Consider the following 26,092-nt stretch of genomic DNA (forward strand, 5'->3'; position numbering starts at 1 on the left):
TGCTCGGCGGGTTGTAAGTATTGCTTGTATAGACAGCTATCTTGCGTGTGCATCACCATATGCTGAACATGCACTGACAGTATCATTAGTGTAACAATAACGTCCATACTACGTGCTACAGCCGTTACTAATAGCGTGCGCAACCAACGAGACGAAACCTGGGATTTTATAGAGCGAGGCCTCTGGACGTTGGCCGAGGCAAATCTAGGCATAATCTCCGCATGTTTGATTGTGCTGAAGCAAGTCGTGTGCCGCTATTTCTCGTCAGCACTTGGAAGTATAAGGAGGACGCCCAAAGCCAGGAATGAACACTGATAAACAATGGTGCTTCCACCTCATACAAGAAAAAAACCTGAACAGGCCTGCGGGCTACATCAAGACAAAAACCTGAAAAGTGGGTGACCCAACGTAAACGTAGGCTCCAGGGTGTTCAAGTTTTTCCTAGGGTGGCGTGCTTCACTATAGCATGTGTTGTGTTGATCGTGAACCCAGTGCCACACTCAAGGTCCACGTATGCGGTAAGTGGCCAATTGTGACGAGTACCTCGGAGACACGTGAAAACCCCTTTAGGGTCTGCGACTAGAGTGATCGATTTCCAGCACGAGACCTGCCCGGTGCATTTGAGATCATCGCCGCCCCAGCAAAACGTTTGTAACATGTGGAAATCGCCATTGAAGCTCGTCGCTTGCTAGTATGCGCCAAGATCAAGGTTGCAAGTCCCAGGATCGATCTGAGGGGCCCGATAAAGCCGTTGAACGTGTTTTAGGGGCGATCCTCCGCTCAATATTCTCCGTGATCCACTTGCCGGTGGTGATGGGGTAGTGGGGTTGGCATGTGAAAGTCCCGAGTACGTAGGTGCTAGTCGCTACAGCGCGACCACACTTATCGAAGATGGCCGAGAGAAGGCTGAACGCAGTTCCAGAACCGGATTAGTCTGTAAAGAAATGCGTGATGAGAAGAAGAAAGTTGACATCATTAGAGTGTGTTTGGGGCGAAAGATGTGAGACGTCCTGCTACAACGGCCCGAACGGAGGTGAGTCTCAGCAAGAGACCTTGAACGCGAGCAAAGCATAGCGAGTGCAATGTGTTCTGAGTATCGTGATACAGGTGTAAGAGGAGTACTGCGCTAGACGCCAATTCGACGTGGTTCGAGGACCGTTGTGGTATGGCTTGCGAGATTCTGCTAGCAAAGATAAGATAGACTAGCGTAACCGAGAGCGCCAAGCGATGCACCTGGACATGTACGGGGCAGTCGCTAGATGTGAGATGACGATGTATAGTTTGTTGGGACCGACAAAGTATGTAAGCCGACCGTTGAACAGCCGCAGTAGATAAGCGTCGAGGAGCCCGTCATGCGGTGCCACGCCATGAAAAGGCCTCTGGTAGCGATGGCAGATGTGATGGGAGCTCGAGACGTGGCCCAAAGGACCCCTCCACGTGTGGAGACGCGTTCGAAGGGCGAAGGCTGAACCTCGGCGGGGTCTGCGGCGAATCAATCTGGTTGAATGGTGCCTGGCGCGCTAGCCCAGACCCTGCAGCGAGGCCTGCACCATCCGTGGGAGGCATTCCGACTTTTTGCGATGTGCGCCCACAACGTTTTCGAGCCATTGCGGGCCTCCGTAGAGTGCGCATTGCTTTTGCTCGTGGTAGGACATAGTAGCCTACACACCCAGTAGTGTAGCGGGTTTCATTCGGCGCCAACTCAGACAATCGCCACCAATTCAAGCCCGGCAGATATCCACCTGGTACCTGCGGGCGACGACTCTAGGCGAGGCGCTGGAGTGCGGGTGGTGATGGGCACAAACAAGCGGTCTGCTTGCCATACTCGTGCCTAGCGACGCGCCAAGCCAGCGGATGAGAGCGATCTGCTGAAAATTCAGGGCCCCATGTAGACTGGCTTGTTGCGGGAGGGAGCTAGAGAATGCAGTGCTGGACACGCATGCCGGTGGAGATGGCACCGTGTACCACGCCTCTCGACCAGGACAGAGCTGTCCGTGTCCAGTGCGGTGGCGAGGGAGGGCAATGGTGAAAGTAATTTTTGCCGAGTGGAGAGAGATGCACAAGGTGTAGAGAGAAAGCGTGCTAGTTGATGGAGCCGGACCTGTCTGATTATCGAAGCGAAACGGCTTCTCGAACGCCCCTGGCTCGTCGACCTGCCCATTCCTACCCTGGCGCATACCCAGAAATTCATCGACACCGCCCTGAGGGCCCTGGTTTAAATTCCCACCTGTCCCGCACACACAGCGCCCTTCTTCACCCAATCTCTCTCACTCTCTGAAAGTCGTACAGACATTCATCCACCTGCCAGTCCCGGCACACTCACCAATTCGCAGCCTGCCCTGCATCTCAACAGTTGATAGCCCTCTGGTGCTGCAACTGCTCAGGCTTGCTCCCCACCCCCAACCCTCGTTCCCCTCCACCACCACACCACAACTTCTCCCACCATGGCAACCTCGACTGCCCGCGCTCAGCAGCCAGTGCTGAAGAGGAACATGACGGCCGATTCGACTGCCAACTCAGTCTCGGCTTCACCCTTCGACTCGCCAGCTGGCTCAGCCTCCAACACGTCGCTGTCCTCGATGGACGAGCAGCCCCAGCACTCTAAGAAGGCTACCGGCAAGCTCCTCGACACCTACGGCAACGAGTTCGAGATCCCCGACTACACCATCAAGCAGCTGCGCGATGCCATCCCCAAGCACTGCTTCGAGCGCTCTGCCATCCGTGGTCTGGGCTACGTCGCCCGCGACCTCGCCTCGCTCGCCGCTACCTTCTACGTGTTCCACAACTACGTGACTCCCGAGACGGTCCCCAACATGCCCCTCCGCGCTGGTCTCTGGGCCCTATACACTGTCCTCCAGGGCTTCTTCGGCACTGGTCTGTGGATCCTTGCCCACGAGTGCGGCCACCAGGCCTTCTCGCCCTCCAAGGTGCTCAACGACACTGTCGGCTGGGTCTGCCACTCTCTCCTCCTCGTTCCCTACTTCTCCTGGAAGATCTCCCACGGCAAGCACCACAAGGCCACCGGCCACATGGAGCGCGACATGGTCTTCGTCCCCAAGACCCGTGAGGTCTACGCCACCCGTGTCGGCAAGGCGATCCACGAGATCTCCGAGCTGGCTGACGAGACTCCCATCTACACCCTGCTCCACACCATCGGCCAGCAGCTCGGTGGATGGCCCATGTATCTCATGGCCAACGTCACCGGCCACAACAACCACGAGCGTCAGATCGAGGGCAAGGGTAAGGGCAAGAAGAACGGCCTGTTCAGCGGTGTCAACCACTTCAACCCCTCCAGCCCCCTGTACGAGAAACGCGACGAGCACCTCATCCTGCTCAGCGACCTCGGTATCGCTCTTGTCATCGCTGCTCTCACCTTCATTGGCAAGAGCTACGGCTTCAACAACCTCTTCGTCTGGTACATCATCCCCTACCTGTGGGTCAACCACTGGCTCGTCATGATCACCTTCCTGCAACACACCGACCCCACCCTGCCCCACTACGATGCCACCACCTGGACCTACACTCGTGGTGCCGCTGCTACCATCGACCGCGAGTTTGGCTTCATCGGACGCACCCTCCTTCACGGCATCGTCGAGACCCACGTCCTCCACCACTACATCTCCACCATTCCCTTCTACCACGCCGACGAGGCCACCGAGGCCATCAAGCCCATCATGGGCAGGCACTACCGCTCTGACACAAAGGATGGTCCCATCGGTTTCTTGAAGGCTCTGTACAAGAGTGCACGCTGGTGCCAGTGGGTCGAGCCCAGCGTCGGTGCTGAGGGCGAGGGCAAGGGTGTTCTATTCTTCCGCAACCACAACGGCCTCGGTGTGCCACCGCAGAAGATCGATGCTCCCGGAGCTAAGAAGGCTACGAAGATGGAGGTTGGCCCTGAGAGTGACAACGAGTAAGCGATGATTACGAATCTTATTTTTTAGAGCGGACTATTCTGCCACGGCGTTCGGGAGTCGCCCGATGAGGCTGCAAACTTTACTTCTTGCGGCGCACATTAGACTAGAAAGACCAGTCAAAGTATGATTTCGGTGTAGTGTAGATCTTTTGTCGCAGGCCCTTGAGGGATCAAACAATTTCAAAAGCTTTTCAATCAGAAGAAACCACCATGCAGTCGTGATTGTGAAGAAGTGAGATGGGTAGCTCGAGTTTCCCCGCACACGATGTCCGCGGTGACCCGGCGTAAACGTGACGTTGGCAGAGCCGCATACCTAGGTACACGTACGAAAGCCTGACCGGCCCTCCACACGCGTCAGATAGACTTCTTGCATCAAAGCCGTTGCCGCCTTGTTATCCCGGCTGCTTGCAAATGTTGCCTCACGAATACCCGCAGGGTTCAAGCTCGGAAAAAAACCTCTACTACACGCACACCGCCCCGGCATAGGCATGATGGCAAGAGTGGTGGCCACCATGTTGTAACTCATCGAGAGCAACGCGCCGTGGGCCAGCGTGGAAAGCATGTACAGTTTCATCGCCACCTATCATGGAGCGTTGAGCCATCTCAAGCTCCACCACACACAAGCAAAGCTTCTTCTTCAGTCAAAATGTAGCGACGTTGGTAAGGAACAAGATATCATCAGAAAACCTCGTCTGCTCCAGCTACCTCGCACGGTGAGTCGTGCTCTTGGGCACGTAATAGAGGATAGCTAGGTGGAGTGCCAAACTTTCCTACAATAAATTGTGCCCGAAATGAGTGAAGAAGAGAAGGTCGGAGGGCGGCCGGCGAGAATTTTGTGGCAGGCGCGAGCGGCGCACTGGCCAATCACGGCTGGATTATTCAGTCGCCAAGCCTGAGCGATGCCATCGTGAACGTCAGTTGGAGCTCCGCAGCCACAAGTCCATCGCCATCTTTCAGAGCCTCACAATGCTGCGGCAACAGATGATCCGGTCGCTGCGGAGGCCTGCCTTCCGCGCAGCCCTCAATGGCAGCCGGGCCTTGAGTGCCTCGGCCCGCCGCCCAGCAGACGTTGAGCTCACTATCGGTTTGTGCCACTCCCCATTGCGGGCGGCGAGGTATGCTAACGCCCGTGTCAGATGGAGAGAAGGTATCAATCGAAGGTACGAAGCCAGAACACACCCCCTCGTGACTGCCCACACGGTTCTAATGCGCCCCAACAGCCGGCTCGTCCCTCATCCAGGCCTGCGACAAGGCCGGAGTTACCATCCCGCGATACTGCTACCACGAGAAGTTGATGATTGCTGGAAGTTGCCGTATGTGCTTGGTCGAAGTGGAGCGGGCTCCTAAGCCAGTCGCCTCTTGCGCATGGCCTGTACAGCCCGGCATGGTCGTCAAGACGGACTCGCCTCTCGTCCACAAGGCGCGTGAGGGCATCATGGAGTTCCTGCTCGCCAACCACCCTCTGGACTGCCCCATTTGCGACCAGGGAGGCGAGTGCGATCTCCAGGATCAGTCCATGCGATACGGTGCCGACCGCGGCCGCTTCCACGAGCTTGAAGGAAAGCGTGCGGTGGAGGACAAGAACGTTGGCCCATTGGTCAAGGTAGGATTCTACAGTGTCTGGTCCCAAGAAAATGGCTTACAGATAGCAGACCTCCATGAACAGGTGCATCCACTGCACTCGTTGCGTCCGTTTCTCCAACGACATCGCTGGTGCTCCTGAGTTTGGCTCTTTCGGCCGTGGCAACGACTTGGAAATCGGCACATACCTCGAGACTGCCCTTGATACCGAACTCTCCGGAAACGTTATCGATCTCTGCCCCGTCGGTGCCCTTACTTCGAAGCCGTACGCGTTCAAGGCCCGCCCATGGGAACTATACAAGACTGAGTCCATCGACGTTCTTGATGGACTTGGCTCAAACATTCGCATCGACGCCCGTGGTATCCAGGTCATGAGGGTCATCCCGCGACTCAACGATGACATCAACGAGGAATGGATCAACGACAAGACCCGCTTCGCCTGCGACGCTCTCAGCACACAGCGCCTCGTCAACCCACTAGTCCGCGTTGACGATCAATTCCAGCCCGCCACCTGGGAGCAGGCGCTGGTCGAGATTGGCAACGCATACAAGAAGATCGCACCCAAGGGCAACGAATTCAAGGTTGTGGCTGGCCACCTCGTCGAGACTGAGGCGCTGGTTGCCATGAAGGATCTTGCCAACAGACTCGGCTCAGACAACCTGGCTCTTGACCAGCCCGGTGGCAGCGAACCCATCGCTCACGGAATCGATGTCAAGTCGAACTACTCCTTCAACTCCAGGATCTATGGTGTTGAGGATGCCGACTACATTCTCCTCATTGGCTCCAACCCCCGATGGGAGGCTGCCGTTCTTAACGCTCGCATCAGGAAGCAGTGGTTGAGGACAGACCTTGAGATTGGCTACGTTGGTGAGGACTTTGAGAGCACATTCGAGTACGAGAAGCTCGGAAGCAACGCCAACGACCTCAAGAGCGCTCTTTCTGGGGAGTTCGGAAAGAAGTTGGCTTCGGCCAAGAAGCCCATGATTATCGTCGGTAGTGGTGTCACTGAGCACGTTGACGCCAAGTCGATTTACGAGCAGGTTGGATCTTTTGTCGAGAAGAACAAGGACAAGTTCCACACCGAGGAGTGGAACGGCTACAACATCTTGCAGCGAACAGCTTCCCGAACTGGTGCCTACGAGGTTGGCTTCACCGTTCCCTCGTCTGAGGTCGCCCAAACCAAGCCCAAGTTTGTCTGGCTTATGGGCGCGGATGAGGTTAACGAAGCCGACATCCCCAAGGACGCCTTTGTCGTCTACCAAGGTCACCACGGCGACCGCGGCGCACAGCTCGCCGATGTCGTCTTGCCTGGTGCCGCATACACCGAGAAGTCGGTCACATACGTCAACACCGAGGGTCGTGTACAAATGACCCGTGCTGCTGTTGGCCTTCCCGGCGCTTCAAGAGAGGACTGGAAGATCGTCCGAGCGGCATCAGAGTACTTTGGCGCCGAGCTGCCTTACGACGATGTTGAGGCCCTGCGTGACCGCATGGAAGAGATCTCACCTGCCCTCAGGAGATACGACCTTGTTGAACCCGCATCGCTACCTAGCTTGAGCAAGGTTCAGCTTGTAGACCAGAACCAGGGCGCACAAGCAACTGGTCAAGCGCTTAAGAACCCCATTGAGAACTTCTTCTTCACAGATGCCATCTCGAGAAAGTAAGTCATTTCCACGTTACTCGCCCACTTTGTCACATCTACTGACCATAACACAGCTCGCCAACCATGGCCCGTTGCTCGGCAGCCAAGGCCCAGAAGAACCCCAAGACAAACTTCATGGCACCTGGTGAGCCATACCCACAAGTCGGCTATGGTCCTCAGGTAGCAGCAGCAGCGAACGTTTAGATGTGCATTTGGTCATGGTTGAATATTGGGCTTTATTGGGATTGTAAATAAGCATTGTGACACGTTTTCTCGATTTCGGCACGTGATCCGCGATAAGTAGAGAATCGAAGCGGTACCCGCGCCAGGTTGTTCAAAAATCCAGTCCCGTGGCATGTCTGTAAAGGTTGAGGTATTTAATTCCAAAATACCAAGCCTTCACACAGCCTTGTACAAGCCGTCAGCCAAGGCGCTACGCGTGTGCGACCCACGTTCGCCTTCGTCGCGATCTCTTCAAGATGCCAACCACTCCCCACATTTTCCACTTATATTACCACCTGTTGCTTTCTTGTGCAGACCAAGCCTCTTGCCATCACCACCAAGCTTTTGGTGTCGTTGTGTCTTGTGATCGCAGACCGCCCAAGTATCACCGAAACGCTAACATTTACCCCACGGATCGACCGAACAACTCTACATAAAAGGCGAACACCACTTTGCACAAGAAAGAGAGGGTTGCAGTCGCTTTAGTCGTCTCTCACAACCTCGTGAAGCAGGAGAAGATATTTGTTAAGCTTTGCCGTCAAGCTTCGCCGAGAGTTTAGCAGAGCCATCGAAGAAGCCGACATAGCCGTTCGCCGGATTTTGAGGGTCCGTTCAGGGTTCGGTGGCCAGCCATGCCTACCTTGGCGGTCAACAACTTCAACATTGTCTGTGCGACATTGGGAGGGTTCATTACGCTTTTCGGCCTCGTCAGCTACTTGATGAAAGAGCATTATTATCTTAGTGAAGCCTGTAAGTTGCTGACCGCCTGGGTCTGGACCATGGGAATCTTGGGCAAAGAAGAGCGCATAGCTAATCTGCGTGTGTTTAGTAATATCACTTATCGCTGGACTCATCTTTTCTCCACATGCGACGAATTGGATCAAACCAGAAGAATACGCTCTCAACGATGTCGAAGTGCTGGATACTATTACCCTGTACTTTACGCGCCTGGTGCTGGGTGTCCAACTTGTCCTCGCAGGTGTGCAGCTTCCCTCAAAATATCTGAAGACAGAATGGAAGAGCTTAGCTTTACTACTCGGCCCGGGCATGACGTTCATGTGGATCGTGACCAGTCTGCTTGTCTTCGCTATGGTCCCGCACATCAGCTTCCTGCATGCCCTGGCCGTAGGCGCTTGCGTCACACCCACGGATCCTGTATTGTCCAACTCCATCGTTAAGGGAAAGTTTGCGGATGCAAACATTCCGAAGGAGTTGCAGAAGATTATCGTGGCTGAATCGGGAGCCAATGATGGCCTTGGGTACCCGTTCTTATTTCTACCGCTCTACCTTATCGAGCATATTGGCCATGGAGGTCAGGGCTCGGACAACAGCACTAGAGTTGCAGTAGGCCTGTGGTTCGGTGAAACTTGGGGCTACACAATCATACTCAGTGTGGTTTACGGAGCTGCCGTGGGTTGGATTGCGAAGGAATTACTGCATTGGGCTGAAGAGCGGAAATACGTGGACCGCGAGAGTTTCTTGGTGTTTGCAATCACTTTGGCTGTAAGTTTCTCATGAGAATCTTGATGATGTGAGAGTCACTGACCGCAGAATTAGCTCTTCATTGTTGGCACATGCGGTATGATTGGTAGCGACGACGTGCTTGCCTGTTTCATCGCAGGGAACACATTTACCTGGGATGACTGGTTCCGCCTCGAAACGATGGACGACTCATTCCAGCCTACCATCGATATGCTCTTGAACGTATCCATCTTCATCTGGTTCGGCGCTGTCTGCCCGTGGCGCCTCTTCGCACACTCGCCCGTCATTCCCATCTATCGGCTCATTCCCTTGGGTATACTCGTACTGCTGTTCCGCCGTCTGCCCATCATCTTCGCTATGCACAAACAGATTCATCAGATTGAGCAAAAGCGACAAGCACTCTTCGTGGGCTTCTTCGGTCCCATCGGTGTGAGCGCCATTTTCTACCTCTACATCAGTCTCGAGTTTCTCGCCAAGATTCAAGTCGATGGCGAAGTCAGGGAAGATGCTGCATACCTGATGGAAGTCATGAACGTGGTTATTTGGTTCTTGGTAATCTGCTCAGTTGTAAGTACACTCGTCTTCCGTAATCTGAGAACCTTGTTTTCTAATGTCAACCAGGTCGTTCACGGTCTGTCCATTCCTCTCGGAAAAGTCGGCTTCTTCATCCCTCGCACCCTCAGCACAGCTTTGTCCTTTGCCCGCACAGGCTCTAACTCCCCCGAGGACACCGGTCCAGCTTTCCACATCGAGGGAAATGACCAGACCATCACCGATGCCGAAGCGCGTGTTCGCCGCCGTCCAGGCTGGTCGCGCAACGGTGGCGACTCGCTGCCAAACCGCGTCGTGCGCATCGGCAGGTCTATAATCAGTTCGGGGACTAGCTCGGCGAGTACATCAAGGGCTACATCAAGGGCACCTAGCACGAGCCGCTCAGCTAGTCAGCCACCAGTACCGATGGCCAGTGTCAACGCCTTGGTCTCGGACGGGGAGGGTGCGGCGCCCAAAGGAGGTGTGAAGGCTGGTGGTGAGAATGGCGAGGCGCCAGACCCGGCTGAGAGAGTCATTCCTGGAAGGACGATTCGCTTCCATGATGAGCAAAACAAGACCAAGGTTGGAGATGAAGAGTAGGGAATTGATGGTCGATCTTTTTCCTATGTTCAAGTCTGTGTGTTCAAGTCGAACACATTGGTGGCATTTAGCGACGGTATTTGAGCTATTTCGAGATTTATCTGAAGCCCGTTGTATCATCATACTCATTAGAGTATTAAAGACGTAAAATATCGTCATCATGTCCCGATTATGTCCACTCAAACCACACCAACAACGCCCTTCTCCCCACCCTCCCTCCTCGCGATCTCTTCTACATCCACAACCGTCCCCTCCCTAACACTCTTCTCCAACTCCTCTCTCTTAACCGCACACCTCGCACTATACGTCGCCTGATCCCTCTTACACTCCTTTTCCCAGAAGAAGTTTTCACCCCAGCACGCCACGCCGACCAATTCAAGCACTAGCACAGACACGACTAGTCCCGTGGTCGTTGCTATCAACCGCAGGCTATCGAGGTGTGCAAGAGGAAGAGTGAGTATGATGACAGAAACAGCAGCGCGGAAGAGGAGACGCACGGGTTTGCGGAGTCGCTGGTTGGGAATCGTGCGGTGGACGTGTGTTGCTGAGATGACGGTGAGGCAGAGGAGCGAGATGCCTAGACCGCCGCAGTAGAACCAGACTAGGCCATCGGAGATGTGGTCTTCGGAGCGGGAAACGAAGGTTTCTGATAGAGATTCTAGGGGTGCGGAGGCGGCGTCGTGGGCGCGGACTAGGACGCCGAGGGCTGATGCGGATAGGACGAAAGACATGATGAAAGGGAGGTGGGCGGAGAACCATGTCAAAGCTGGTTGATCGTTATTATCGGCGTGGGAGCGTTTGGGGGTCTGACTTACCAGAGAACACATGTCGGCGGATAGCATGTGTATGAAGATTGAACGAGTCAATCTCAAAGTACACCCAATTCAACACGAACGTCTGCACCAAACCCAGCACCGCCTTTCCAAAGAACGCATTGATACCCATCGCCACACTACTCTGATACAGCAAGCCCAATACACAAGACCCAAACACCAGCGTAACGAACGCATTCGTCCGCTCAATTCGATGCTCGATATTCGTCGCGGGATAGAACTCCAGACTCCTCTTCCACGACTCAGGCACGAAGCGCGCGATGGGCGATCCCGGCCGCTGAAGCAACACCATGCTAAACTGGCCGAAAAGATCGAACAAGATAGCCACCCAAATAAGTCCCTGTCGCTTCGGTTCCTCCACACTCACGCTCGCCATCCAAAGCACCGCCGGTATCAAAGAAAGTAACGCATTCCCCAACATACTCCCCCTCACCATGGGGATACGCCATGCGTACCAAAACCAACAGCTCGTCACAAACAGTCTCGCCGCGAGATAGAATCCTACAAGCGGTGCGTACGTTCTCTCCCACGCCTCAACCATGTTCGTCGTAAAGCCCAACAAACACGTTAGCAGAAAGAGTACAGAAACCCGCCTGATCACATCATCGCTATCGAACCACGACACCAGCACTCCGATGTCCGTCCAGAATTTCCAGCCCATGATGAAAGTGATTGTGAAACGGAGCAAGGACTGCGCGGTTGGATGTTCAGCTGCAGAATCGCCTGTTATGGCGATGATGCCCACGTAGAAGAGGTCAATGAAGAGTTCGTAGCTAGCCACTTCCTGTGCTTCTTTTGCGCGCCAGAGGAGCCCCTTGTGGAAGTACTGTCGTACGATAGGCTTTTGGTAGAAGTGGATTGCTGTACCGTGTTGACGATCAGAGTGCCATGTTTCTTTATCGAAGGAGGACTCAGCGAGGGAGTCTGTTGATGGGCCGTCTTCTTTGGTGCGTAGATGGGCTGAGTAACCGTATTTGGAGAAGTTGGCGTCGAGTTGCACGGCGTGCGAGGTTAGCATGTGGAGTTCGGTGGAGAGGGTGTCGAGGTCGCGGATTACGCGCTCGAATTCTTGGGCTAGGTCGCCATGGTCTTGGTGCAGTTGGCGGTGGTGCGCAGTGTGGTGGGCGTGGGTGTGGCGGAGTGCTTCGATCTGTGTGCGTTAGTAGAGCGATTGTTCCATGCCATGACTCTCTAATTCTTGTGTAGAACTAACATGTTCGGGAGATCCATGGATGACTAGGTCGAAGTCTTCTTTCTCGCTCGCATTGCTCAGCTTCCTCCTCATGTGATTTGCTTCATCGGGGGAACTCGCAATGTGCACCTTTCTTCCATCTGGTCTCAGAAAGTGTTTCAGCCTCTTGCCCGTGTGGTGACCAATGTGTGCATGATGGTGCTGGTGAGGATCATGCTGTGCGCTTGTTGTCGTGCTTGTTGGATCGTCCATGTCAGCAGCCGGCATGTGCGGAATACCAGCCATCTTGCTCATCACGAAGTAGGTGAAGGCGCAAATAACTGGGAGAGATAAAGAGAGGATCCCAGATACGCTATATGAACTGTGCAACGCGATTGTACCGACGCTGTCTCGCTGGGTCGAGAGTGTGGCTTGCTTCTACGGGGGCTAGCGCATACCCGATTGGTCGAGATGGAAAGTCAAGAGCGTGAATAAGCAGCTACAACACTTGGGTAAGCTGCGGGGCGGAAGCTGGAGTTCAGCTAATGTCGATTTACGAAATGACAGCTCCAAGATGTAGCAGGATTGTGTGAGACAGGCTGCTTTGGTTTCTTGGTTCCTAACTGATGAGGAAGGAGCGAGAGATGCCTATGAAGTCTGACTACGACGAGAGGCTCCTCAGCTATCTGTATGATCCTGCATAGATTAGTCAGGAATCAAGCATTGTGATGGCTTTTGCCCAGACAGCTAGGTCGGAAAGACAACATGAAGCGATAGGAACATGCGCATGCGGATACCGCTAGCAGTCGCCGGATGTCTGATTCTGTGAGATTCCTCCTGCTCATGCCGGAGACTGCGTATGAGGCCTTCATGGAGCGGACGAATCGCTGCAGTATATGCGTTTCCTCTATAAGTCAAGAACACAGTCCTAGCTTGTTGATAGTGTATATTGCTCGCTGCCGATATAGGCATACTCTGTGTCGAAGGACCTGAGCGCTTCGCTGTCCTCCGAGACTCTGTGTGTCCGCTGTCTATCGTTTCTTCGTCTGCCCTGCAGGACTCTGTGTACGTGCGCTCGCGCTGCCCGAGTCGGTCTTACCGGCCATCCACGAGGCGAGGTCAAAGTTCTGTAACTGCGATGCAGTGTTGGTGTTTCCGGAGCCCAGGACGCCGTTCTTCTTCATCTCCTCGAATTCTTCCTTCATCTCGGGGTCCACTACGCATGTGTCAGTAACCTTGGCAGTACCTAATGGGCTGCCGAGAGACTTACTGTTCTCCATCAGTTTGGGCATGCCGAAGATGAGGCCCATGGACACTATCGCCATGAGAATCATAGGATTCTTCAAGAATGACAGCGGTGAGACTGCGGCGTGTTAGCACAATATCCCCATTGCGCATTGTGGCGATGTCAACTTACAGCCTTGCCTCTCTTGGTAGAAGTACTTGGTTCCTACCGGCCTGGCTTCAACCACCAAACCGCTACCGCCCTCGCCGCGGCTCTCTCCCTTGTTGTCCCATTCGTTACCCAGGAAGGTCTGGTATGCCCTGATCATCTCCTTCTTCTCCCCGCTGCCCTCTGCCGCCTCTTCCACGGTGACATCAATCCTCAATGGCTCGAACGCATAGTCGCGGCAATGCACGGTAGCAAGGTAGCTTCCGGCGCTCACATTGTTGAAGTTGAACGTGTTGGAGCGCGTGAGATAGGCATCAAGGGGCGGGCCGGAGGACTGGAGCGTTGCGTGCGTGGTCGAGGGGAGCGTGGACGGATTGACAAGGACCGAGTTCGGGATTTGTAGCAGCAGACGTGCAGCGCTTGTGAGCGTCGCGAAAGACGAGAGGGTGGCGAGTGACGTCTTCATCGTGGCGTGGGTTGAGCGGGTCGTGAGGTTGATCATGTCGCTCTGGTGGGCGATGCTTGATGCGCGAGAACGCACGGGCCTGCTCAGACATACCACCTAGGTCAGTACTACTCCGTACTTCACTTTCCGCTGGGCTATCCCGAATGTCCGAATCAGAACAACAACATGTCGAGATTCAGGATGCTGGTCAGACCTTGAAGCTAAATCCTGAGCGGCCGACATTATCTAGGTATCGTAGCACTGGTAGCACGAGAAGTCAAGAGGAACAGCATCACGTAATGGTGAGATGTTGAGCTACCAAGACGAGGAAGTAGCGAGGTTGGCTTCATCTGCTACATTGTACTGGTACCTGAGTAGTATACATCGAGAAATGCTGCCTCCCACTCCCTCCTTCGAACTCATTGCTCACTCACTATCACTTTGCCTTGGATCCACTAGACTGAGGCGCGCTCTCACTTTGCTGCCTGGACTATATTCCCTGAGGACGTCATAGGAGTGGGCTCGTGCGCCCGCCACTGGACATATATTGTGCCCGCCCAGCTACTTCTTTCTTCTAACCCACCCACACGCCTAACTACCGCCGTCGACGGTCTTTTTAGAGCAACGAACCTTCAACAGTTTCGGAAGTATCTTACACGCCTGGTACTGCTCGATGATATTGGTATTGGACTCTTGACGACGGCAGTTTGGCGCCGTGGTTTCTTCCTTTCTCTTATCCGCAACCCCATCCTATCGCTGCTGAGAGTCTTCGTAGGGTTCTCCTTTCACACCACTCGTCCGTTTAAATGGGCACTTCAACAGTGCCAGGGAGAATTCTTTCCGGTTCTAAGGCGGGGGTTAGCTTCTGCTGTTTGAACAGCCGGGTCAAAAGCTATTCTCTACTGCCGTCTTGAGGTGGGGGTCTCTTGTCAGCGATAGTATGATGTTGCGTCCTCTCTTCCTTGGTTCGCACTGAAGACATCCATACTTACCAGGTAGAACAGGCCGTTCTACTCTCATCTACCGGCGAGGTGTCCAGGTGCGAGCTGAGGATCGACAGGTCCCTTACTCACTATCATCTCCGCCAACTCCAGGCATGTTGTCCCTACTGATCAGTGGGCGAGAACCAGGTTCATTTGGCGTGAGCAACGGATCTCGGCGGAAGTCCCCGCGGGGGGCTACAATTTTTCTTTTCATTGATATGATCACCTTGTGTGGTCAGTTGAGGAAGAGAGTGGTGGCGGGTCTCGGCTACATGCGTAGTTGCTCGTTTGGAAGAAGTATAGCCCAAATACCCAGATACTGAGGTTAGTTCGGGACGGAATAAACGCAGTGGAAGCCGTATGGTAGCTGCTCGCGTATCGCATTCAGCTCGCAGCCCTAGATAGCGTCGTGCCGTTCCGAGGAAGGTTCAAAACGTCCTGCGTTGATGAGCCTGAAAAGATGAAGAATCTATTTGCGTGTACTGGAACAAAAAGGCAAAATTCAAACAATGAAAAGACACCTTGACTACTACACCCGTCGCCAGAACAGTCCAGTCAACCGCAACGGACTCCTTCCTTCGCGAGAAGAATCAGATAGTCCCGCACTGACACCCGGGAAGCACAAAACATCTTGAATCCTTATCTCCTCAAACCCACACCCTCACTACGTCGACCTTCCAACACATGGGATTTTGCGGCTCGCCCACAAAACCTATCTTCCATGCCAGCGAAAACTGCCTAGAGTCAAACCTCATAGCACACAGATACCAATTCTTGACCTTCTTTCGGTGGATCAACCCAATCAGGGGCCTTGCGAGTATCATCTCCGGCGATTGCAATGTACATGCTAGCGCTGCCCTCTTCGAAGCACACCAGTTGGTATGTGTCGGTCCCGGGCGTGAAAGTCGCGTACACGAGATTGGTCCCAGCAACATAGTCGAACTGCATTGCGGACGAGACGGGATCATCGGTGCCCCAAAGAGGCGGGGGCCAGTTGAGAATACCCTGGATGTCGTCGTAGGAGGATACGTTGTGGTAGAAGGTAGTGGGGGGACGTGCAGGGGTGGCAGTCGTGTCATCGTACAGGCATAGGCCTTCGTGGACTGCGGACCAATGGCAAACTCCGAGTGCGTGGCTGCTATCTGTCAGGATGAAGAAAAGGGCTGAAGGGTGGTCGTATGTACTCATTGAAGTTTTTGTCGATTGACTTGAGGATAAGACGGAAGCCATTGGACTGGTGCTTGAACAGACTTTGGGCGATCGTGACCGTCTGGGCTAGCAGAGTTGCGAGAGCTAAGGTAAAGAACTTCATGGCGTGCTAAGCTTGTGGATACTGGAAGGATGTGCTCGGATTTGATCAGCAAGCTTGTGGCTGTTGATGATGGAGTGCAGAAAAGGAACGGAAAACGGAGGCACGGTGCAGCTTTTGTACGGCATCGATGACGGGTACTTTCCCAGAAAGTGCGGACATAGATCGTAGGAGCTATGCGAACTTGAGGAAGTGGCTTTTACACAATATGTTTGTATGGCAGGAATTAACGTTGCAGCTTCTTACCCTTCTACGTCAATCAAGAAAAAGGCTAGATCGGCCTGCAGCCTACATTAATATAGAAGCATACAAAGTAGTTAACCTAGCGTTAATGTAGGCTCTAGACCTGTTTAGTTTTTTTTCCTGTGTAAGGTGCTTCAAGTGTCTTTCGTGAATTCTGAATGCTGCCGCCACTTCTCCCCAAACTTGAATATGCATAACGGGATGATGACCAAACACAAGCTCAGTGCGCCCAAAAGAGTGAAGCCTAGCCCATAACCAAGTGCGTCAGACAATGGACCAGTCGTGAGTGGCAGGAAGGTGCCCATAAGGCATCGCGTGACGATGACGCCCGTCATAGCCGATGCGGAGTACATACCGCAAGCGTCAACGACGTAAGCAGATAACGGTATAACAGTCAGAAGGAGCGAGAACCCCATCAGGGCCACCGAGGCGAGAAGCAGGAGTACAGGCAGACGGTATTCTGCGATCCAGCCGTATGCGATTACCGAGAAAGGCAAGAGGATCGCACCCAGGATAGAAAGAGGAAGGCGGTACTCTGGTTTTCCTTTTCCGCCATCGGGCCCGCGAAGCTTGACGTATATCCTATCGAGCGTAAAGTTGCATACTAATACACTGCAGAAAGATCCGACGCCTAGATATCTGTTAGCTGCCGTGGGTTCAAGCATATCAAGATACTTACTGAACGAGATAAAAGTGTAACCAATCTGGCCGAACTTGAAGTCATACCTGTCAAGCAAGATCGAGGGTAATGAAACGCTGACAACGTAAAAGAAGCTGAACGCGACCGAGGCAAATAGCGAGAGAAGCATGAGTACGCTCGAACCGAACAAGACCGCAAAAGGCCTGGTGATAGAGTGCCAGAGCTTTGCTAGATACTCATGCGTGCTCTTCGACTCCGGAACCTTTCCAGTTTCCTGCATCGTCTTCGCTGCTCTTCTTCTCAAAACAGCCATCTTGTACGTCTCTCTGAAGTAGACGAGGAACAGAACTTCGCACACGATAGCTAGTCCGGCGGCGATGGTCAACATGCGTCGCCACCCTATCGTCTCTGCGATGGTGCCAGAGATGGCAGGGCCGATAGCTCCTCCAATGAGCGGCGCAAGCATAACCAAAGACATTGCGGAGCCGCGTTGCTCGCTCTCGAAGATGTCTCCGATAATGGCTGGATTGAGGACGTTTGAAGCGACGCAAAGACCTGTGAGCATCCTCGCAGCAATGAACATGCCGCTGTTCTGGCTGCAAACTGCTAGGATAGTCGCAGCGATGAAGCCGATGTTACAAACGTTGAAGACAGGATAGCGTCCAAAAATCTCCGATAACGGTGCGATAAGTAATGGTCCAGCGGCTTCTCCAAGTTCCCAGATAGTCACGAGGAGCGCGCTGTTTGCAGAGCTCGATTGCTTTCCATCGAGATCCGAGACGATCTTGCTGGCGACCGGTACCACGCCAATGCAAGTAAACGTTCTGTAGACATGGTCAGCGTCGAAGTTCTTTTGACAATTGGAGTGCTGGGAGAATATGCATACACGGTGAACGCCATAAGAGCAAGCAACAAAACGATACCCCATTTGAAACCTGGCGACCAGTTGCGAGGGTCCTCAGGGTCCAGAGGCTCAAAATCAAGCGCGTCATTTCCAGCTTCCTCGGCATCATTCTCTTGTTGGACGCTTTCGTAGTCATGCGATATTATTCTGAGCAGAGGCTGCTCTTCGTCCGTGAGCACCATTGTGGCTTTTGTTCCACGGAAGGATTCCTCTAACAATATTCAAGATGAGATGATTGCGAAGCACCGAGGTTTACAGGACCCAGGAACTTTTTCACGGGACGAGCGCGGCGGATTGTGACTAATGAACGCCCTAGGGCGTGTTTGGGTATGGGGTAATCTTTAGCGTCGCTCAACTGCGGTGGGTGAGGAGCTGGCATCTGTTGAGCCGTCAACGTCCGTGCAGCATGCTTCCAGCCTCATATGCACGTCAACTAAGAAAAACAAGAACCTAAACAGGCCTGCAGCCTACATCAACATGGAAGCTTACAAAATACATGACCTGGCGTCGATGTAGGCTCCAGACCTGTTCAGTTTTGTATGAGGTGCGTGCAAAGTAGGATGGTTGGTGGGCATGGCGTTGTTCTCACGTAGAAGCTCAGCGATCTGCTCAAGTTCGATCTGTTCCAGGCTCATACTCTACATCATACAGCTGTGGCCGTTTGCACCATCGTACTCCTGCTCATTCCTCTTCCAGAGTCCAAAACGTTCACAATTCTTCCAGGTACCGACCCTGGTCCAGAGTCGAAAGATCAGGGTGTGTTCGACAGCAAGCACCAGTGTCTGAGCAAACCCTAGATACGCTTGCCGCTCGCATATCGAGCTATTCGGGTAACGTCAACCTAGGGACAAACTGAACAGGCCGCAACCTACGTTTTTGTGGTTACAGCCTACATCAACATGAAAACATGCAAAGTAGGTAACCTAACGTCAATGTAGGCTCTAGGCATGTTCGGCTCTTTTTCATTGTATGGTATGGTATCTGTCTAGCTATCGCATCCCGTTTCAGCCATAGTTTGTCAATCCTTTTTCTTTGATTTCCCGCACCAGTTCAAGCTCAAATCCCTCATCCTCTCCGCTGTCTCCTGGGTAAGCGAGTCTCGCGGGTATGCGCCGATAGCGAACATCATGGACAGGATGTCGATTGGTTCTAGATCTCGAGCCACTTGAAACCACAGCTCCATGGGCATCCGATCGAGACCTTGCGGTAGGGGTCGTCTTCTGTTGCTTGTATTCGAGGTCCTATCCACACGTACTATGCTGAAGTAGGTGTGCGCACTAAGCTCCGGGGCGATCCGATGCCGCTGCAGGGTAGGATAGATGGCTAGAGCAAGGTTCATAATACTACCGACACCCGCGTAGTTGATTATCATGAGGAGCAGTTCGGCGGGAAGGAGATTGAACAATCTATCGCATTTGTCATCAGACGGTGGCTTGTGCGGTGGCGGCGGAGGTGGAGGTGGAGGCGGAGGCGCTGCAGACATTGTTGCGTGAAAGTGCGTGAATGACAAGCGCACGCCAACCTAAAAAAAAACGAACAGCCTGGAGCCTACGTTGGCGCTGGGTCACCGCCTTTGCAAGGTTTTGACTTGATGTAGTCTGCAGACCTGTTCAGTTTTTTTCTTGTATGAGGTGGCTGCTCAATCGGTGTGAGGTTTGCTGGGTGACTCGGCAGCGACGGAAAGCAGCCAGCGGTAGATGTGGCCGGAGAGAAACCAGGCTCCTAGAGCGACTGCGGTAATGTATATCGCGATTGGGCCAAGTGATTGTGGGAAGACGTTCAGTATGAAGGGATCGAGTACTATGGTTGTTAGACGACGCATGACATGTTAGTGGGATTAGACGTACTGATATCGGCATCAACTGGAGGCGGGTAGTCCATCAATGTGCGATTGGTCGAATAGTAGGACGCTGCAGCCTGGAGGCGCAAGAACAGTACCGACTCTGGAGCTGCGGGCGGCGCTTCCTTGGTGTTTCCGTCGTCGTCCACTGGGTCGCGTCGAATGACTGAGTTATACTCTGATAACGAAGATATGAACTCGGGAGTATCAAATACGTGGGTGACTGAGTAAGTGTCAAGCCAGAAGTCGGTGGGTTGCTGGGCAGGTCAGTACAAACAATCATGTGAGACGATGCATGCGATATGCAACGGGAAGGAGCAGTAGACTCACGGTGGCCGGCCAGCAGATGCGCACCTCGTACCTCCTGCCGTCTTGCAGGCCGCGAAGCAAGTACCAGGACTCGAGACCGCGGGGCAGCGACTCGGTGGGAAACTGGACAGGGACTCGGATCGGGAGGATGGTGGACGAGGGCGACAGGTAGTGCAGGCCGAGGTCATCTAGCCCGGGGCGGACATTGGAGAGAGTCACAGGGCTGGGACCAAGGAATATCGTCTTCTCGACGTTGGCATTCACCGTCCAGGCCTGCGTGACGATGCAGAGCAGCCCGGCGGAGAGGCGCATCTTTGGCGGACAGCACGTGAAGATGGGGGAGAGTTGGGAGGACCGCCATTCATTGTCTCTCACGTCGGCCAGAGCAGCGCCATAGGCAGGCAGAGGAACAACAGGCTTGAATTCGTCCGATGAGGTCGTGTTTCTCGCGCAACGGCCAGGCAGCTGCATTGGACGTGTAGCTTAGCGCCGTGGTCCGTGATAGGCGGACCCTTTTGGCCTAAAAGTTCGATTCCACAACACAACAGCACTTCTCCCCCACTGCTCCACTCCCACCGACAGCAGCTTCAACCCTCGCCGCCCAGGTTCCCCCGAGACTCCATTTCGATACCCCAATTACTACCTTTGCTCTACGCCACCATGAGAGAAGTCATCAGTCTGAACGGTATGTCGTCCCTTGCGCCATGCGCGCCCTGACCGCCTGCAGCGGGACATCCCTGGCTATTTGTTGATGCTGACTTTGTACGCGTCTAGTCGGCCAGGCCGGTTGCCAGATCGCAAACTCTTGCTGGGAGGTGAGTTGCACCCGACGACACGCGCTGCTGCTGCTGCATCCCATTCTACGCCGGAAGAAGGGGCTGCGGATAGCTCACCGCCAGTGCGCGATATACTGACTCGGCTTTCCAGCTCTACTGCCTCGAGCACGGCATCCAGCCCGATGGTTTCCTCACCGAGGAGCGCAAGGCCCTGAACGACGACCACGGCTTCAGCACCTTCTTCTCCGAGACGGGTAGGCAGCTTTCGCCCCGGAGCGCCATTTCGACTGCTAACACTGCGCAGGCCAGGGCAAGTATGTCCCCCGTACCATCTACGCCGATCTTGAGCCCAACGTCGTCGACGAGGTCCGCACCGGCCCTTACCGCTCCCTCTTCCACCCCGAGCAGATGATCACAGGCAAGGAGGATGCCTCGAACAACTACGCCCGTGGTCACTACACCGTCGGAAAGGAGCTCATCGACCAGGTCCTCGACAAGGTCCGCCGCGTTGCCGACAACTGCTCAGGTCTGCAAGGTTTCCTCGTCTTCCACTCCTTCGGTGGAGGAACTGGATCTGGTTTCGGCGCCCTGCTCATGGAGCGTCTGTCCGTCGACTACGGCAAGAAGTGCAAGCTCGAGTTCTGTGTCTACCCAGCGCCCCAGGTCGCCACATCGGTCGTCGAGCCATACAACTCCATCCTGACCACCCACACCACACTCGAGCACTCCGACTGCTCCTTCATGGTTGACAACGAGGCCATCTACGACATCTGCCGAAGGAACCTCGGTATCGAGCGCCCCAACTACGAGAACCTCAACCGTCTCATTGCCCAGGGTAAGCTGCCAGAGCCTGCTTAGAAATCCACTCTGCTAACCTGACTCAGTCGTCTCGTCCATTACCGCCTCCCTCCGATTCGACGGTTCCCTCAACGTCGACCTGAACGAGTTCCAGACCAACTTGGTCCCCTACCCTCGCATCCATTTCCCTCTCGTCGCCTATGCTCCCGTCATCTCCGCCGCCAAGGCCGCACACGAGGCCAACTCGGTCATGGAGATCACCAACGCCTGCTTCGAGCCCAACAACCAGATGGTCAAGTGCGATCCTCGCAACGGAAAGTACATGGCCACCTGCCTGTTGTACCGTGGTGACGTTGTCCCCAAGGACACCCACGCTGCCATTGCCCAGGTCAAGACCAAGCGCACCGTCCAGTTCGTCGACTGGTGCCCTACCGGTTTCAAGGTTGGTATCTGCTACCAGCCCCCCCAGATGGTCCCCAACGGTGACCTCGCCGCTGTCAACCGCGCTGTCTGCATGTTGTCCAACACCACGGCCATTAGCGAGGCCTGGTCTGCTCTCTCGCACAAGTTCGACCTCATGTACAGCAAGCGTGCCTTCGTCCACTGGTACGTTGGTGAGGGTATGGAGGAGGGTGAATTCTCCGAGGCTCGTGAAGATCTCGCTGCCTTGGAGCGCGATTACGAAGAGGTCGCAGCTGACTCCCTCGGGGATGATGAGGGTGTTGAGGCAGAGTACTAGACGGCTTCTCACCGTACTGTGTAGCGTGTTCAAGAGCAGTATGGCTCTACATTGTTGATTGGAGTGTGTCTTGTTCGAAGCCTCGCTTTTGAAGAGAGACAAGTACCAGATTGATAATGGCGGGCTACGGCGTTTACAAGGAGAGCTTCTAGCGTACCTTCTTCTCCATACATGAAGCGATTTGGGATCAATTGTCCTCTTTCTATGTTACTCCCTTTAGTAATGCCAATAAATTGTCAAGCGGCACTTTCCATGATCTAACATTTGATCAAGTATTATAAGATGATTGATTGATCAGTAGACCCTTGCACAAGAAAAACATTAAACAGGCCTAAGGCCTACATGAAGATAGAAACACGCAAAGCAGGTAACCAACCGTTAACGTAGGCTCTAGGGCGTTCAATATTCTCCTCGAATTATGTGCTATATTGAGCAGCGAACGCTCGCTGTGCTACCCAGATAAATCATCACTGCATCAAAGCAACGATTGCACAATATCCCTCATTTAACCCCAGTACCTAGAAGTCGTCCTCATCGGCATCATCCCTAGCCAGCGCCTTCTTCTCCGCCAACTCCCTAATCTTCTCTCCAAGCACCTCCCTGCCATACCTACTCGCCACCTTACCCGCCAAATCCAGCATCTTGCCATTCGCATCCCTCATCAAACTAACAATCTCCAGCGCCTTCATCCCATGATCCTCACCCGCCAGACACTCCAACCCAAGCAACTGAAGCAGCGCACGGTCAATCGCCACTTCGAGCGTACTCAGCGCCGATTTCTGCGACGCCGTCGGACGCGTGTGGAGCAGGGTGGAAGAGAGTTGCGAATGTAGTGTCGAAGCGAGGATGAAGGCTTGTTCGTGGTCTTGCTGTTTCTCCTCGTTGGTCTGAGGCGCGTTGGCGTCTTCGTCCTCGTCTTCCATGTCGCTTTCCTCGCCTCCTCTTCTGTTCTTCTTGCTCCTGGCTTTGTCGATGACACTCGTGAGCGGGATTTCGAAGCCGAATTCGGAGAGGTGCGGGACGGGTGCTGAGGGGTATTGTTCTCGCCCTTTGATGATCATGCAGTGGAACTTTGCGCCTCCTATGCCTTCGGAGGATGTGGGTGATGAAGCGACGCCGACGGGCCAGTAGGACTCTTCTTTTCCGCCGCCGGCGCGGCGCGAGAGGAGTTTGGTGTCGAGCATGGGGACCCAGCGTGCCTGGCCGGTGTTTCTCCAGCCGAGGAGGGTGAGGAGGACGCCTGAGGAGTCGTAGATGTAGGGGTCTCCTTCTGCGGAGAAGAAGACGGAGGTTAGAGTTGTGCCTGGGGGTAGGGCGAGGATGTCGGAGTCTTGGTAGACGACGTCGTGTTTGATGTTTTCGATCGTGTAGAGGAGTTGGGTGCTGAGGTCGTTTTGGATGGGTCCGTTGCCAATCGTGAGGATGTAGTCGCGCCACGCTGCGCAGGTGACTGCTGGAGAACTCTTTTGCCTGTAGACGCGTACCGGAAGACCGAAGAGTGAGTATATGCGCACGTAGTTTGTCGATGTAGTTACGCAGACATATGAATTCGATAGTGCAATCGCAGTGACGGATTCTCCAGTCGGCAGATTGGTCCGCCATTCGGTTCTTGTCGTCCATGTCTCGTGCGGTCGGTAGTATATCATTGCTGGGTTGCCGTCACCTGTGCTGTTGGGTTGGCAGGCGAACAGTGTCCCGTTCTCGTTGAGGCAAGATTTGTCGTATAGGAAGACGTCGGTGAAGTGGAAGTTGCGGAATGTGTGTTCATCGTAGAATTTGACGCTTACTGTATGATGCTTGCCCTCCTGTTCCACGGTCTCGACATATCCGGTTAATGAACAGCAGAGTAGCCGGCGGTTTCCGCGCCAGGGTGTACTACCTGGTTGAAATGGCTCGTGTACTTGGGGACGGAAGAGGGCTGAGCTGTATGCGCGACGTTTCGAGGCAGGTTCTACGCCGCTAGTGAGATGTCCGTTTGGACGTTTCTTAGCAGCTGTGATTGCAGGAGCATATCCAGCGCCATCGTCGTCAATAACGAAATCCTCCATCTCTTCATCGCCATCCACTTGAGCTTCATCGTCCTGGAACTCTGGGCCCAAGATATCCTCTAACGAGTCCGGAGTTCCACTCCTTTGTCTCGGCCGTCCAGGGAGAGTCTGTACGTTGCCGTTCGTGAGCTTCGCTGGTTGTGGGACACCGGCTCGGCCTTCCGAGGGGTCGTGAAAGAAAGGAGCGGAGACTGTAGGCTTTTGTAGTAGGGGGAGATGTTCGTCGGGAACGAGGTCGGTATGGATGAAGAGTTCGCCTTCGTTGTTGGTGTACGATAGAATGTTCTCCGTTGGGTGCCATGCCATTGCGAGTATTGTAGCCTTGACATCGTCGAGCTTCTTGAGCTGTTTCTGTGTCTTGGTATCCCAAAGGCATAGGCTCAGATCGCTCGAGGTAGTTGCTAACAAGGCACCGTTCGGTGACCATGCCGCGGCGGTGATGTCGGCTGTATGACCTGTCTTGAAGACTCGCTGCCTCTCCCAATCACTCGTCGACATGACCTGTATCTGGCGCATGGCGGTGGGTGTAGCAAAAGCTCGCCCATCTGGATGCCAAAGGACTTTCGAACTCGTCTCCGCATCTGCTTCTAGGCTCTTGATCATGCCCTCCACTCTGTTGACCATCTCAGGCTCTCCGCCCTCCAGGTTATACATGTAGATGTGACCGTCGGTGCAGGATACGGCTAGTTGGGTCCCGGTCTTGTCGAAGGAAACGTGTTTGACGGCTCGAGGCTGTTCGCGCAAGCTTTTCATGCTCTTGTCTTTGACATTTACGAGGTTTACGACGAGTTCACTGCATTCGTTAGTGACCAGATCGGACGATTAGAGCCACATACGTACTCGCTGGCAACGGCAATCCAGTTGCCATCCGGGCTAAGAGCTACATCCCGTACTGGGAGCGTAGTCCTGACCAGAATCTCTTCGAACTTGCCATTATCGAGCGAGAACTTGCTCACTGTGCCGTCCTCTGAGCCGGTGATGAAGTAGCCATTCTGCCTAAGGATCAGTATGTTGCCCCAACCCTGATCATGTTGTATTGCGCACCCCAGCTACGACAGCAGTGTTGTTCTCCTGACATTCATCTATCGTGACTGGCTCGTCATCGGAGCCCGTAGTGAAGACGCGGCAGTAGTTGTCGACTCCGGCTGTGACGAGTTTCTTTCCGTTGGGTGTGTATGCGAGATAGGTTGCGCCAGGGGCATCTAGAGCTTCAATCAGAATGGCAATTCTTATTTATGATCCCGGTTTACTTACGGGCCTGTCGAGCGCGGAGGCGCTGTGTGGTAGCCATTGTGGTATGGTGTGATGGTTGCTACTCGGGAGTGCACCGCGTTCCGGTCGACGCGACCGCGTAAAGTGGGTGAGGCTAGCGCGCTTTGAAGACGCCCCCGCCGCCCTCATCATTCCTCCCGTCAACAACATCCGCCATCGTGGACTGTCCTTCGCTTGCAATAATGCTGCTGAGTACATTTTCTTCGTTATGTCTCATACCGAATCCGACCCGGAACTCTACGCCCTCCAGCACGGGAATAGAATCTCGTAACGCTACAATGCACAACAACGACTGCACCTTATACAAGAAAAGACCCGAACAGACCTGGAGCCTACATCGACGTTAGGTCACCTACTTTGCATGTTTTCATGTTGATGTAGGCTGTAGACCATCTCAGGTAATGTAACATTTCCATAA

At 54.1% G+C, this 26,092-nt stretch overlaps 9 protein-coding genes across 9 annotated transcripts; 3 read left to right on the plus strand and 6 right to left on the minus strand.

Moving 5' to 3' along the window:
• Positions 1 to 2,444: 2,444 nt before the first annotated feature.
• On the plus strand, positions 2,445 to 3,914 carry FAH12 (Oleate hydroxylase fah12; the record flags this gene model as incomplete). The annotated part of the gene is made up of 1 exon (XM_051444716.1): positions 2,445 to 3,914. One exon carries the CDS (start codon positions 2,445 to 2,447, stop codon positions 3,912 to 3,914), a length of 1,470 nt encoding a protein of 489 aa, XP_051304341.1.
• Positions 3,915 to 7,990: 4,076 nt separating this feature from the next.
• On the plus strand, positions 7,991 to 9,971 carry J4E86_004173 (uncharacterized protein; the record flags this gene model as incomplete). Its single annotated transcript, XM_051444717.1, has 4 exons — positions 7,991 to 8,108; positions 8,188 to 8,861; positions 8,916 to 9,407; positions 9,462 to 9,971. 4 exons carry the CDS (start codon positions 7,991 to 7,993, stop codon positions 9,969 to 9,971), a joined length of 1,794 nt encoding a protein of 597 aa, XP_051304342.1.
• A 179-nt stretch (positions 9,972 to 10,150) lies between these two features.
• On the minus strand, positions 10,151 to 12,248 carry J4E86_004174 (uncharacterized protein; the record flags this gene model as incomplete). Its single annotated transcript, XM_051444718.1, has 3 exons — positions 10,151 to 10,737; positions 10,787 to 11,954; positions 12,018 to 12,248. 3 exons carry the CDS (start codon positions 12,246 to 12,248, stop codon positions 10,151 to 10,153), a joined length of 1,986 nt encoding a protein of 661 aa, XP_051304343.1.
• A 758-nt stretch (positions 12,249 to 13,006) lies between these two features.
• On the minus strand, positions 13,007 to 13,834 carry J4E86_004175 (uncharacterized protein; the record flags this gene model as incomplete). Its single annotated transcript, XM_051444719.1, has 3 exons — positions 13,007 to 13,191; positions 13,246 to 13,338; positions 13,393 to 13,834. 3 exons carry the CDS (start codon positions 13,832 to 13,834, stop codon positions 13,007 to 13,009), a joined length of 720 nt encoding a protein of 239 aa, XP_051304344.1.
• Positions 13,835 to 15,540: 1,706 nt separating this feature from the next.
• On the minus strand, positions 15,541 to 16,108 carry J4E86_004176 (uncharacterized protein; the record flags this gene model as incomplete). Its single annotated transcript, XM_051444720.1, has 2 exons — positions 15,541 to 15,931; positions 15,981 to 16,108. 2 exons carry the CDS (start codon positions 16,106 to 16,108, stop codon positions 15,541 to 15,543), a joined length of 519 nt encoding a protein of 172 aa, XP_051304345.1.
• Positions 16,109 to 16,482: 374 nt separating this feature from the next.
• J4E86_004177 (uncharacterized protein) lies at positions 16,483 to 18,074 on the minus strand (the record flags this gene model as incomplete). Its single annotated transcript, XM_051444721.1, has 3 exons — positions 16,483 to 16,979; positions 17,028 to 17,812; positions 17,875 to 18,074. 3 exons carry the CDS (start codon positions 18,072 to 18,074, stop codon positions 16,483 to 16,485), a joined length of 1,482 nt encoding a protein of 493 aa, XP_051304346.1.
• Positions 18,075 to 19,531: 1,457 nt separating this feature from the next.
• J4E86_004178 (uncharacterized protein) lies at positions 19,532 to 20,353 on the minus strand (the record flags this gene model as incomplete). The annotated part of the gene is made up of 3 exons (XM_051444722.1): positions 19,532 to 19,692; positions 19,740 to 19,989; positions 20,063 to 20,353. 3 exons carry the CDS (start codon positions 20,351 to 20,353, stop codon positions 19,532 to 19,534), a joined length of 702 nt encoding a protein of 233 aa, XP_051304347.1.
• A 348-nt stretch (positions 20,354 to 20,701) lies between these two features.
• J4E86_004179 (uncharacterized protein) lies at positions 20,702 to 22,354 on the plus strand (the record flags this gene model as incomplete). The annotated part of the gene is made up of 5 exons (XM_051444723.1): positions 20,702 to 20,726; positions 20,816 to 20,856; positions 20,969 to 21,071; positions 21,122 to 21,652; positions 21,702 to 22,354. The coding sequence occupies 5 exons, from the start codon at positions 20,702 to 20,704 to the stop codon at positions 22,352 to 22,354; spliced, it is 1,353 nt and encodes a 450-aa protein (XP_051304348.1).
• Positions 22,355 to 22,872: 518 nt separating this feature from the next.
• Positions 22,873 to 25,693, minus strand: J4E86_004180 (uncharacterized protein; the record flags this gene model as incomplete). Its single annotated transcript, XM_051444724.1, has 4 exons — positions 22,873 to 25,195; positions 25,243 to 25,394; positions 25,447 to 25,604; positions 25,657 to 25,693. 4 exons carry the CDS (start codon positions 25,691 to 25,693, stop codon positions 22,873 to 22,875), a joined length of 2,670 nt encoding a protein of 889 aa, XP_051304349.1.
• Positions 25,694 to 26,092: the final 399 nt, after the last annotated feature.

This window comes from Alternaria arbusti, assembly GCF_024043155.1.
Source record: "Alternaria arbusti strain BMP 1465 chromosome Unknown scaffold_4, whole genome shotgun sequence".
Lineage (NCBI taxonomy): Eukaryota > Fungi > Ascomycota > Dothideomycetes > Pleosporales > Pleosporaceae > Alternaria > Alternaria arbusti.